At 35.1% G+C, this 12,795-nt stretch overlaps 1 protein-coding gene across 5 annotated transcripts in view; it reads left to right on the top strand.

The window, feature by feature from the left end:
* Nucleotides 1-12,795, top strand: part of EYS (eyes shut homolog) — a 797,842-nt gene that overhangs the window by 734,869 nt on the left and 50,178 nt on the right. For all 5 annotated transcript variants that reach the window (XM_064412283.1, XM_064412282.1, XM_064412281.1 and 2 more), the window contains one exon: nt 10,805-10,977. In XM_064412283.1, coding sequence (XP_064268353.1) covers nt 10,805-10,977 — 173 coding nt within the window. The remainder of the gene's footprint in view (nt 1-10,804; nt 10,978-12,795) is intronic.

Here is a 12,795-nt window from a genome sequence, read left to right as displayed (position 1 = left end):
AAGACACTCTATATCCAGAAAATAACATGAAATTATTTGTCTGCTTTATTGACAAAACTTTTCTAAAATCCTCTGTGATTATACGTAGATTGTTACATATGCTTTTCTCATCTTAATTTAGGTGATTTTAGTTATTAATTTACAAGTTCAAGTGTCTTATCTAAAATAACTGTTTATTTCCATTCCCCAAAAATTTGCAAGGTTAGATAGCCAGTACAGACAGAATGACAGAATAACTTCCTGTTATTCTTCTACATAAAAGTATAGAATTGGGTCAGCGTCATATCAAGAGAAACTGAGTTTCTCTGAAGGGAATCTGGAAGCAAATAACAGTACTGCTAATGATGTCATGATGCAAATGTTTCCCTCTGTTGTATATTCTCCTGTAATTTACTTTTTCAAGATAATGATTTAGCTTTTGTAGCTTTTGCTGCAAATAAGTCAGATGACCTGACTCATATGACCGCTTGAATACAAGCTAGACATAGCACTTAAAGATAGGCCTGTTTGAGAAAATGGTGCACTAAATGGACTTTTGTACCATCTATAAAGATCATCTGCGAATCAGACTTCTGTTGCAGTTTGGATCAGTTTCTCTGGGTGCGTCACCAACTGTGCTAATTCTCAGCAAAGGGACAGCTTAACGGTTACAGTTCTTGCACATTTGAAAAATGCCAACACTGAGTTTTATAGTATTTGATTCTACAGTTTTTAGGGCATTTTATGTCCTTCAAAAGTCATAGCCATCATCCAGGAATGTGTGAAATTCAGAGCTGAGGCAGCAATCAAAGTAAAAGGTCAACCTACAAGATGGAACAACCCAAGCTATTGATAAAAACCATATTGTAACAAAATTGAAAGCACACGGTGATTGCTAACTTTTCCCTTCAGACAATATTTTGTAGTTCTAGTACTCAGTATTTCTTTTGTCCTTCTCATGGTCAATTAGTTGTATAAGCTTAAGCAATTACTATTTGTAAAAGCTTTGTGCACTCTCCTATACATTACCTTTCATTTTAGTAGGAGAAAACTGTGACAGAGCGGTCAAGGTTTGGTCCTTCATACACACTTACTTTTCTAGCTGCTTTTTATTTTCAGTTTTTGTGACTTACCTTTGATGTCATTTAAAGAAATAGCTCAGATTGAATTAATTGTAGAAATTTGGTTAGAGCCATGGACAGATGGAATCTATGAAGTTGTCCTTAACCTTCTACACTTCAGTTAAAGTATAAACAAAAGTCCTCTGATGCAGGAATTGCTTGCTCCTTTTGAGAGCTGCTGGTACTTCAGAGAAAGGATGAACAAGATACAGTGTTGAGGCTTTCTTTTCCTCTTTTTTTCCTGACAGCAGAAGAAAATATCTGAACTACACAGGGAAGACAGTGAATCTCAAAGAGATAAGAGAGACAGACAGGGGAAAGACACCCAGGAGCTTTAAGAGATGGGGGTTTTTTGGAACTAAAGAAAAACGCTATTTTGTTTTTGTGAGAAGTCTTTATACTACACTCAGGTAACAGTGAATTGGCCTGGTTGCAGACCAATTTTTACTAGTCTTGTTCTAGGCAACATAAAGGTCTAGGGTGTTTAGATTTTTTTAGATTTTTTTTTCTCCTGCTCTGGATTTCAGCATCACACATTCCATGCTTACAGTGTAATTAGATACATCTGCAGTGATGAAACACCACTGTTGGGCTGAGATAAGATTTAACTCTAGACTTTATGTACCAGTATATGTGAGGTGATTCCTGAAAACCAGTGTTCAAACATGACCTACCAATTCAGCCACATCGTGTGACTGATGATGCGCTAGTCTGAAGGCTGGGAAATTTCCAGAGTCTTATTTAAAGCTCTAGGACTTACCTGTATTAGAGTTAAAGCCCTGGACAGTCAAAGAAACTACAGATTGAAAAGGCACAGAGATTTCAATTACCTTCTGAGGGAAAGAAATCACCTTGGTCATTGGCAAGGAAACTTACATTACCTAGTTTGCACCATCCAAGGAATTTTGGCTAATCTACCATCTTTTGTAAGCAATAAATCTGTAGAATATATGGCAAATGCAATTGCTTGTGTCATTCATATATCACCTCAATCTTCATAATATAACATATATAATATAATATAATATAATATAATATAATATAATATAATTAATAGAAATAATATAATATAATATAATATAATATAATATAATATAATATAATATAGATAATAGAAATAGAAATTAATGGAAATTAACTCAGCCTACAAGATTCCTAGGATTTCATGTCTTAGAGGCTGTAGTTCAGTATTCTGTATAGATCATAATCAATTTCAATTGAGGTTGAAAAAAGGAGGTTTTTTGAAAAAATATTATACATAATAAATACTTTGAAAAAATATTTTCTGTTAACAAATGACTTTTAGTTATAGCTCAAATACTCTTTCAAAAAATGTCCAAAAGTCTGGGCAGGGTTCTGCAGTGCTATTTTTACTGATTAGATCAGTGGTACATTTCTAATATGTTAACTACCACGGCATGGTACAAGTACATCTTTTAATATACATGTATATGTTATTATAGAATCAAATTTTTAGTGATTCATAGTCAGAAGAAGCAAGAGGTTACATTTCACTGGCCACTGGGCAAACACAGATGCTAGTCTGCAAATGCCTACTGGTTTGAAGCATGATTTATGTGGAGGAATATTATCTTCTTCCTTAACTTAAAGAATCAGTAGGAAAAAAGAGTTCCCATAGCCCATGGGTAGACAAAAAATAGAATTTAAATATTAGAAACTATGTAAAAGATTTACTGGCAAAGTGGAGAGATACAACTTTCTCATTAAGGCTAGAATATTGTTGTGACAGTATGACTCATAGTCATTCCCTTCTATGGAAAAGCACTATCCATAGGGACTTGTTCTTTCTGTTGTGGCTCTTGATCTACCTCATGGTTCTGTTAGCTGTTCAGAGAAAAAGCTGAGTGCCTGCCCAATTTTGTGTTTTCACAAGAAATGAAAAAGCAACATACAAATGTTCTTTTGGCAATCATTGAGAAAAATAAGTTGAAGATTTAATGTGAAAAGATGAACCGTCAAAGAAAGATTCTATTCAGGTTTTCTTCCATGAAGTTCATTCCTTCAGAATTTCTCTCTTGTAGTGTTTTTAGGATAGTTAGGAAAAGGAATATCCAAAGGAAATGGTAAAGGTTTTGTCATTCAAAGCAGCTGTGGTTTGCCTGGTCACTTGCGATGCTGTCAACTTTTCATAGAGCCTTTAGTAATTGCTGTTTTCATTCATGGCTTAGAATACATTTTATATGTTTATAAACATAAATTCTTATCTGTAAATATTACACTGTGTTATGTGCATATGGAAAAATTATCTCCATTTTTTTGACCTATAAACAGAAACCTCGGAGTCTTGGGTTGAAACTAGGACATGAAGAGGTACCTAGGACTGAAGAGGAGGCTCTAAATTTGAATTACCAGGAGGTATAAGAAATTAGTTGGACAGGGCAAATCACCATAGGAAGGTAATGATGCCCTACAAATTCAAACCTTAACTTACCTTTTTATGTGAGCTTTTAAGAGATTTGTGTCTTCCAGCCTTGTACATAGATCAGGCTTAAAGAAAGTACTGATGATCAAGGCCTTGTGATTCAGAATGTTTTTAAAACAGAAAAGGTAACAGGTGCTAAAAAGACATGAAAGAGGTGCTGGACCACTGATTATTAAAGTTGCAAATTGGTAGAACAGCATCATCAAGAATTGGTTATGGAAGCTTCTTTCTGTAAGTTGAATTCAGAATAGAGTAGTTTTCATCTATGGAAGTTCAAAATAATAAATACATAACTAAAAAAACCTTTTTTAGAAACAGGAAAAGAAATCAGTGAGAAACTGATAAAGACAGAAAAGCATAATGACCACCTAGATTTGCACTATAATTTTTTTCCTCTTTCCAAGGCAGACGGTTCTGGATTTAGAATATAGCCATCTTAGTTCAAAGTTATTATGTTGTGTATTTTAAGGAAATGCTGCTATTTCACAAACTATTAAAGATTTTGCCCTGCAATTTTGTTACCTGTCTTCTCATGATTACTCTAGCAAACTGCAGCTGGTGTGTAATGAGGCTGAAATCCTGGAAAATACTGTCATGTAGTTCTGCAACCTATAAATTCATCTAAAATTGAAGTTAGTGTTTTTGTGCTTAAATATTGTTTTAAATTTCTAATAGAAATTAATAATAGAATACAATACAAGTTTAATGAAAGCAGTGCAACAATTGGTGCAGGCCAATGTTCAATGTCACTGCTTTGGATATGGTATTCCCAATTCCTACTGCAAATAGTAGAGATATTGAAGCAAAGGCTGTTTAGAGCCCTAGGGACTGCTGAGAGCAATTGGAAATCCTCTGTCATAAGGAATTATGATAGATTTTTGAAGGACAAACAGAATTTAGGCTGCATGTGACTTCAATAAGATGTGGAGATCTGCCTTCAACTTTATGCTGCTGAAAATATTTATATGCTTCCCTGGATGCATTTCACATAGTCCAAATTTTCCATTATCAAAATCATAGCCTTTCAACTTTAAAGAAAAATCATTTTTATAAATACGTTTATCATATGTCAACATCTATTGACTTTTCTTCGCATAAACACAAGGAAGGACAAAATGTAGATTTAACTGAAAAGACCGAGGCTGGGGAAAGGAGTAATGTCAGAGCTAATTATACCCCTTGCACTGGATCCAGCCCGACAGATCATTATTTCTCTTCCTAGATGTGGCCAGGGAATGGATTTCTGCCCAGATAGATTGTTTTTACCAACGATTACTTGTGTAATTTTTCTGAGGGATCCTTAACCATCTGTCATTAAGCGTTACACGTCTAGAAGTGCTTGATACCACAATTGTGCATCTTCTTGTGACAGGAATGATCATAGCTGACATGTTACCAGCCAGGAACTTTTTATGTATCATACATTTTAGTGGATACGTATCCTTCATGGGATGGTTGTGGTTATGGGTATGGTTATGGAATTCTGCATGTTGACCAAGTGAGTGGAAAATGGATTCTAGAGAGTGCTTATAAAAGACACCAGAGTAGGCTTCATAATCCTGAAAAGTTAGTAGTGTATTAGTAAGTTCAATTAGTACACTGCAAAATAAATTAAAACCATCCTGAACTCCTGAAAATAATGGCATTTTTGAAGGTCTGAAATAGAAAATCTGCCAATAAGCAAGAGTTTCTCTTCCTTCATTATTTCCATAAATCAAATTCTGTCCTAAATCACAGCTAAATCAAACTGCAAGAAACTTTCTACAGTTTAGGTATTGTTTAAAGAGTGTGTTCTTGCTCCAGGAAACTCATATGCTTAATGGTAATATAGAGCAGATGTTCATTTCTGTCTGACTGGGATAGATAAATCTTTATTTGGGTCCTATAAATTAATTTTCTGCTAGAGTTGAATCAGTTTGTACACAATGTTCTTCTCCTGTGTGATCACAGGAGATCCTGATCACACAAGAGGCAAGTAAGCTGTTGGAAAATTTTTGTCCCTCATGCTCTCCTTTTGAAGTGGGATTGTAACCTTTCCACTCCAATATTTGAATCCAAATTGAATAATTCAGAAGCATCATTTAAAAGTGAGGGCCTATTTAATCTGTGAAAGAACCAGTATAACTCTAGGTCTGCCCCAAAGAAAATTTTAAGCCAAATAGTTCCTCCATGAGTGCACCCAACCAATCTCAAAACATTTTCCCTATGAGTTTTCTAAACCAACTTAATTCACTAGTGATTTAGTCGTTGTTTAAAGACAGCCTTCATATAAAGAAAAGCAGTTTAGAAAATTGTGGTGAGTTGAGTGTGGCTGGGCACCAGGTGCCCATCAGAGCTGCTCTATCCTCCTTAGCTGAAGAAGGGAGAGAAGATATAAGGAAAGACTTGTAGGTCAGGCTGTCATGGACAAAACAGGCTTAACTTGGGAAAAAAAAAAATTTCTTGCCAATCTAATCAGAGTAGGGCAAAGAGAAATAAAACCAAATCTTAAATCACCTTCCCTTCACCCCTTCCTTTTTTCTGGCCTCAACTTCATTCCCGAATTTTCTACCTCAACCCCATAGTGGCACAGGGGTGTGGGGAATGTGGGGAATGTGCAGTCATTTCATCACAAGTCTCTGCTGCTCCTTCCTCCTCAATGGGAGGGCTCCTCACTCTTCTCCTGCTCCAATGTGGGATTCCACCTACAGGAAACAGTCCTTCATGAACTTCTTCTGTGTGCAAAGGCCTATGGGCTGCAGTACTTCAGAACTGCTCCAGTGTGTGTCCCAAGGCAGAGGGACACAAGTCCTGCCAACAAATGTGTTTCAGCACGGCTCCTCTCTCCACGGGGCCATGTCCCCTTGGACATGGGGGAAGCTTCTGCCAGCTTCCCACAGAAGCCCTCCCTGTAGGTCCCTGCCACTACCAAAACCTGATCACACAAACACAATACAAAATTTATTTCAGTGAAAGGTAAGGCAAATTAAAGTGAACTGACAGAACTTGCAGAATAATGCTTCCAGACAGAGAAAAAAATGATTCGAAACAGTAAAGATAACAAAAGCATTCAGAGCTAGACAAGATACCGTAATTGAGGAAACCTGAGTGAAAAGTACTAAAGCAGCGTGAAAGCTGAATTGATTTTGGGAGCTGTATAATGAAAGGAAAGATAGGCAGATATATAACATTCTAAAAACACCTGCTGTGCACAAGAAAAAGCCTCCTTTATATATTGTCCTTTGGTATTTTTAAGATTGTTGATGAGATAAGGTCATCCCTTTGGTTGCAGAGAGTTTCTGTGGATTAGTCTATTACACAAAGCTTTCAAAGGGAGATTGTAATTGCCTTTACATTATGCTGGTGTTTTCTGGAAAGCAATTTAATGAATCTTTGCATGAAGCATAATTCAACTTAAAGCTTAAACTGAGAATGTATGATGGTCCTTTCATTTTCCAGTAATTTAAAACAAAAGAGTGCTACAAAAACATAAGAGTAACAACTTGAAAATAAACTGAAGTACATCTACTACTTATTGATTGAAGGAGCTGTTCCCTCCAATTTCCATAGCTTTGTTACAGATAATATAATGAGGGCATGAAAAGAACCTATATCATTAAATATTGAACCCATTGTGGCACACAGTACAACCATGGAATCACGGAATGATAGAATGCTTTGTATTAGAAGGGACCTTAAAATCATGATTAATGGGTGTTGAGTATGCTACCTTTCAGGGAAGCCCACTTGCATAAAACAACACAAAAGGCATGTGCTTTCATTGTACTCCCACTTTAGAGATGGAAAAAGCACAGGAATATAGAAAATTATACTCTGCTTTGGGCATACACAACACTGTCAATAGAGTACAGGTGATGTCTGTGACACATTGTGAAGAGGGATTATAATTTTTCTTTCAAAAACAGAATTGATTTAAATCAAAAGCAGGGTTTTAACAGCTGGTTAAATACAGCTGTAACTGTAACTGGATTACTAATGTATTACAATCTAGCCTCTTCTGTATTGTGCAATATTTAAAATAAATAATTTACTATAATCTGGGTTGGCATCCCAAAGCTATAATCAATATTATAGAAAACTTTGATTTCATTAAATCAGGTCACTGCTGTAACCTTGATTCAAGGAGAGAAATTGTATTACTGAATTACCAATACCATGTCATATCATATTTCTTGGTGACTTTCTTTCCAATCTAATATCTAAACCAAAGACCAAAGGAATATTTTAACATGGGAAATTGTAATACAAAATATGTCCCTTACCATTTCAGAGGATTATAAGAATGTCAGGGAATAGTTCATTTTCCCTACACTTTTTTCCCCCTTACACTTTTTTTCCTGTATCATTATCCCGGAAGCATGAGGTGATGGTGTTCTAGAATCACTCTTCTTGTCTCTTTCACTCTTTTTCTACATTATTTGTGTCTTTTTTCCCATTTGCTTTCACTGTTTGTGTCTTTCTTCCTTCATATGTCTCTGAATAGTTAGGGGCTGTTGGGGTATATTTCTCTATTTACTCCTGGAGTTTGTCAGTGCTCTAGTGTAAAATCTGGAGGGTTTTTTGTATGTAACATATACCATGGCTGCATGATTTTCTTTCAATGGCTTAAAAATCTGCATCCATATTAGTAGGTAATGTAGTTCAATAGGCATAGATTTTCAGGTCAAATCAATTAGGGCTGAGGACCCAACATTCCCATTATTCATGTTTGAAGAAGCTTTGACTCACACTAGACCTGGTCTGGGTCTGAATGCCAAGTCCATACAGCTGAAGCAATCTGAGCTGTAAGACCATCTTCTGGTGCAGGATCATCAGAAAGAAATTCAGTTCATGTACTGTAGAGACACAATGTGGAACAAGGCATTTCAACAAGGAACAACCAGGAGATTTTCTGCAAAACCATGCTCTGGATCTGAACTCAAACATTAATATGGTCATATAACATTTCCACAAAACATTCCAAATTTGTTTCTTGTTCTGCAGTGTCAAAATTTTGTTATTTTCCTTGTTTTTCACTTTTTTCAGCTCATGTATGTAATTGTCCAATAAGTTTTTCTTGAAGTCACTCACAGGTGTACAGCACAGGCAAAAGATATTACTGTTCTGATTTTCTGTCCCCTTTCATTTGCTTCTTGCATTCATAAAGGGTAGCAGACCATCATGAAATTGTGAAATCTACCTGGCAAAAGTTCTTGGTCATTTGAGCATTATGTGTTTCTTGCATCTGAGATTAATTCAGTAGAATATGGTAGAACTTGTCCTTCTTTTAGCCTAGGACAGTTACAGCGTGCTTTGAAAAAGAATACATTATTTTGGGGCTTTGAATACTAATTCTTGTGAAATGGATGTGATAATTTTCTTTCTCTGTGGTTAGCTGTTATATTTTCAAGTTTTATATTTTGTAGAGCTTTTTAAAAACTATTTTCTTTGCCTTATCAGGAATCACTCTTCTTTGTTATTAGAATCTTACAGCACCAATAATAAAATGTCATAACATTGGTCGTTTTGTAAACCATAAACTACTCACCATTTGTTATGAAACCTGCTATTTTTAATCGTCTCCACATTAGCAAAAGCAAGACTATAAAAAGCAATGATCAATGTACACATATACAGGGCATTAAAATAATGTATGAAATTTTTTCTTTAAATTTGAAGACTAAAGTCTGTGTCTTATGGCAGTCAGCAGCGATGATCCACCTTTTTTTCTATAAAAAACTGAATACATTTGATAACTAAAAATCATCACCCACAATTGTAGATGTCCAGGAAAAATTCAGTTTATTAATGCTCTTTTAATTAACTGAACTCTGTAATGTTTACATTAAAACCTCTGAAAGCAGGATTCTCAGCACTGCACAAATGAAAGCAATCCAGTAGCTCATTTAGATTCCTCTCATGCTGTCTGCAGCAGATCTATAAATAGAATTGGCTACACACAGAAATTTATTATTGCAGCTGATAGCAATTTTCTTTTGCAAAGGTGTCTGGAGGCATTATTCATGAGATTCATTCTGGTAGACTCTCAAGCTGAGATCCTCACTCCCCAGCTCTGCGGGTGGTCACTTTAGGAACACACTAATCAACTGCTATGAGCAAGGACTGTCACAAGAATTACTTATTTCCCTCTTTTATAAAATACAGGAGGTCTTTCAGCTCCAGATTATTTTCTTTAACCTGATTGTGTGACTATTATAAGCAGATAATGAATTTTTAGAAATCACATGTATTTGAAATTTTATCAGTGCTCATCCTAATGATTATGCTATTATTGGAAAAACACAATGAGTGTGATTTGATACAACGTGCACCATGTCTTCTGCATTTATACCCACGGGCACATGTGACCTTTTCAAGTAAAAGGCAGATATGTTTCTGTTCAATATTGAGGATGTACGTGAATACTGAGCAACCACATGAATTGACCTATCTAGCTGTCATCTACTTTTAGCCATAATATAAAGGAAAAATCAAATAAGACTTTTTGTGAAACTATATTTATAATAAGTCATAGATCGGAATGTCTTGCACTCTTTTGTTTTCCCATCTGCTTTGGTTTTCCTACCATATCTGTCATTGTGCAATCTTTGAGTACTACTAAAAAAAAATTGGTATAACCAGAATATATACATTTCTAAATGTTGGCTTTGTCAACCCTCAAGACTGGTTACAACTTATTTTTATCCTTGCCTGTTCTAATATTCTTTCTATGACTGAGAACATAAGTTATATGATAGCAGAGATATACCTGTTTATTCTCTTTCCAGTTCGCCATGATCACTATTGCAAGTGTTCATATTTCAAGATTTTGTACATCCTACTGTATAGATACAAACTGTATGTAGTACCTGAATATACAAATAATGTTCCCATTTACAAAATCATTTTTTGTTCTCACATACTTTCAATTTTTTAGACATAATAGAAAACCCGTTCTTCTGTAGCAGTTATTTTGATTATGCTATGAAATAAACAGCACAAACAACTAGTGAGACATTAGAAAAGTCACATATGTCTAACAGCAAATGAAAGAAAAATTAAAATTTAAAATTAAACTGAAAAGAAGATGTCATCTAAAGTCCTGGTAAAACATTCTGGCATGTCTAATGCCAGTAACACTAGTAAAAAGAGATTTGTGACATCTGACAATCATAAGTCAGATGTCACAGATTTTTTCTAAGTGTAAATCCTATTCTGCTTGTTTTAAATGCCTTTTGGTACTTACATTTTTTGTTTGTTTGTTGTAATTTAAATTTGTCAGTGATGAAGAAAACTGGTATTGTGAATGCCCTAAACTCTACACTGGAAAACTCTGCCAGTTTGCAACATGTGATGAAAATCCATGTGGAAATGGTGCTACATGTTTTCCAAAGTCCAGGCGAGATGCTGTTTGCTTGTGTCCGTATGGAAGGTCTGGCATCCTCTGCAGTGATGGTAAGAAAGATTTTCTTCGTGCATTGGTCGTACTTTCTATCATTCATAAAATCTGTGGTAAGAGACATGTCAAAGGTTTTGAAGGTAAAATACTGAAAGTCACGACCTCCCCTCCTAAAAACACAGCCCAAAATCCAGTCACACACAAAGAATGGCTAAGCTGATCATCCTTCCCATGTGTGGTTTCATTAAATTTCCAGCCAGAGAAAGGTAGACAGAGGGATCAAAGAATCTGAGAGTTTACTCAGAGAAGCTGGGAGATACCAGGTAGCATTTGATGTTTTAGTAAATCACTTGGAGAAAAACCAAGAGATTCAAGTGAGAGCTCCTTTGGAGAAGTTGATTTCTTCTGTAGTTTGATTTTTTCATCTGCTTACAGAAGCATTACTTTGTACATTTTGCATATTAAAGCAGTGTAGAAATAATACTTTCTAGATTGTAAAAATACCACTATATACTATAATTTGATTAATTTTTCAGGTCAAAAAGAAGGACAATTTAAAATTTACTAAGTGCTTTGTTGTGAAACAGGATGAAGTGAAAATAATATAGCAAAGGAAATAGGTCACTTTGGAAGTCACAAAGGAAGGACTTTTATTCTTTAAGCATTGATTATAATGATTGTTCTAGGTCAGGAATTCCTGTGTGTGAACACGCAAGGTATTCTTTCCCCTAACAGTGAATGCAGCAAGAAGTAATGATTGAAAAACCTACATATAGAAAATAATCACTGGTTCTGAGCTTATTTAGTGGTACACATGAAGAGCCTTTTCAAATAAATATTAAACAATGATCAGTTTGGGTTTTGTCATATCATGTACATATTTAAGTCTTATTTAAAATTTTTATTTCCAAAATTTTCGGTAGATGAACATTTATTTTGTATCTGCTTTCATCTAACCATGATACTTGATAGCAAATAGTATAAGTGAATATATGAAACATGTATGATAATTTCTTGGTAACCTTTCCTAATTTACAGTAGAAATACACTGGGACTTCATTTGCTGCATCCCTAGTCATCCAAGCTGCATTTCTTTGTTCCTTCTCAATTCCACTGCATCCTCTTTAAAATGAGGCTCCAGAGCTGATTCAAGGTGCTATATTTAAGGTCTGATAATGGCACTGCTTTATACAGTGGTGTATGACATTTTTCTGTCTTACTCTCTGCCCTTACTTAACCCATTTCTGTTTTCTTTCTGTTTTCTTTTATGAGTACACTGACATATTCATGAAAATGCTTATTAAAATTTCCAACACCTACTCCTTTGAAAGCTGACGGTGAGGTCAGAGCCCACTGTTCTCTGTTTAAGGCTAGGACTGTTTCTGTAATCTACCCCAATTTACATCTGTCAACACTGAGTATCATCTAATGTTTTTTCCCTGTAGCTGTTCAATGAGGCTCTTCTGCAGATCTTTCTATTTAATTGTCTCTAAATTGAGAGACTGCATAAAAATTGAGAGCCTAGATTGAGAGAAAGTACAGAAATTAATTTGTTTGATTGGGCTACAAAACTGGAGTCTTTAGAAGCACAGAAAGAATTAATTTTAATGAGTAGAAAGGGAAAACTGTCTGGACCATCACTGTAAACAAACAAAATGGGCAAGAACACAGCTTTGCAGAACATAAATCTAAGGTGATCAGCTGACAACATAAGAAACTATTATTGGAATATGAAAAATTATTTTATTGAACTGTATCTTAACAATTTAGAAGGAGTAGAAATAACCTGAGCATTTAAGACAGAAGTCTTAAAATGAGTTTCAAGAGGCCCTTTATCACATTTTCTAAAGCTAAGAAGGGAGAAAGAGAGCTAC

Source organism: Passer domesticus, chromosome 3, assembly GCF_036417665.1.
Source record: "Passer domesticus isolate bPasDom1 chromosome 3, bPasDom1.hap1, whole genome shotgun sequence".
In the NCBI taxonomy this organism is placed as follows: Eukaryota; Metazoa; Chordata; class Aves; order Passeriformes; family Passeridae; genus Passer; species Passer domesticus.
This window is presented reverse-complemented; position numbering and strand designations above follow the sequence as displayed.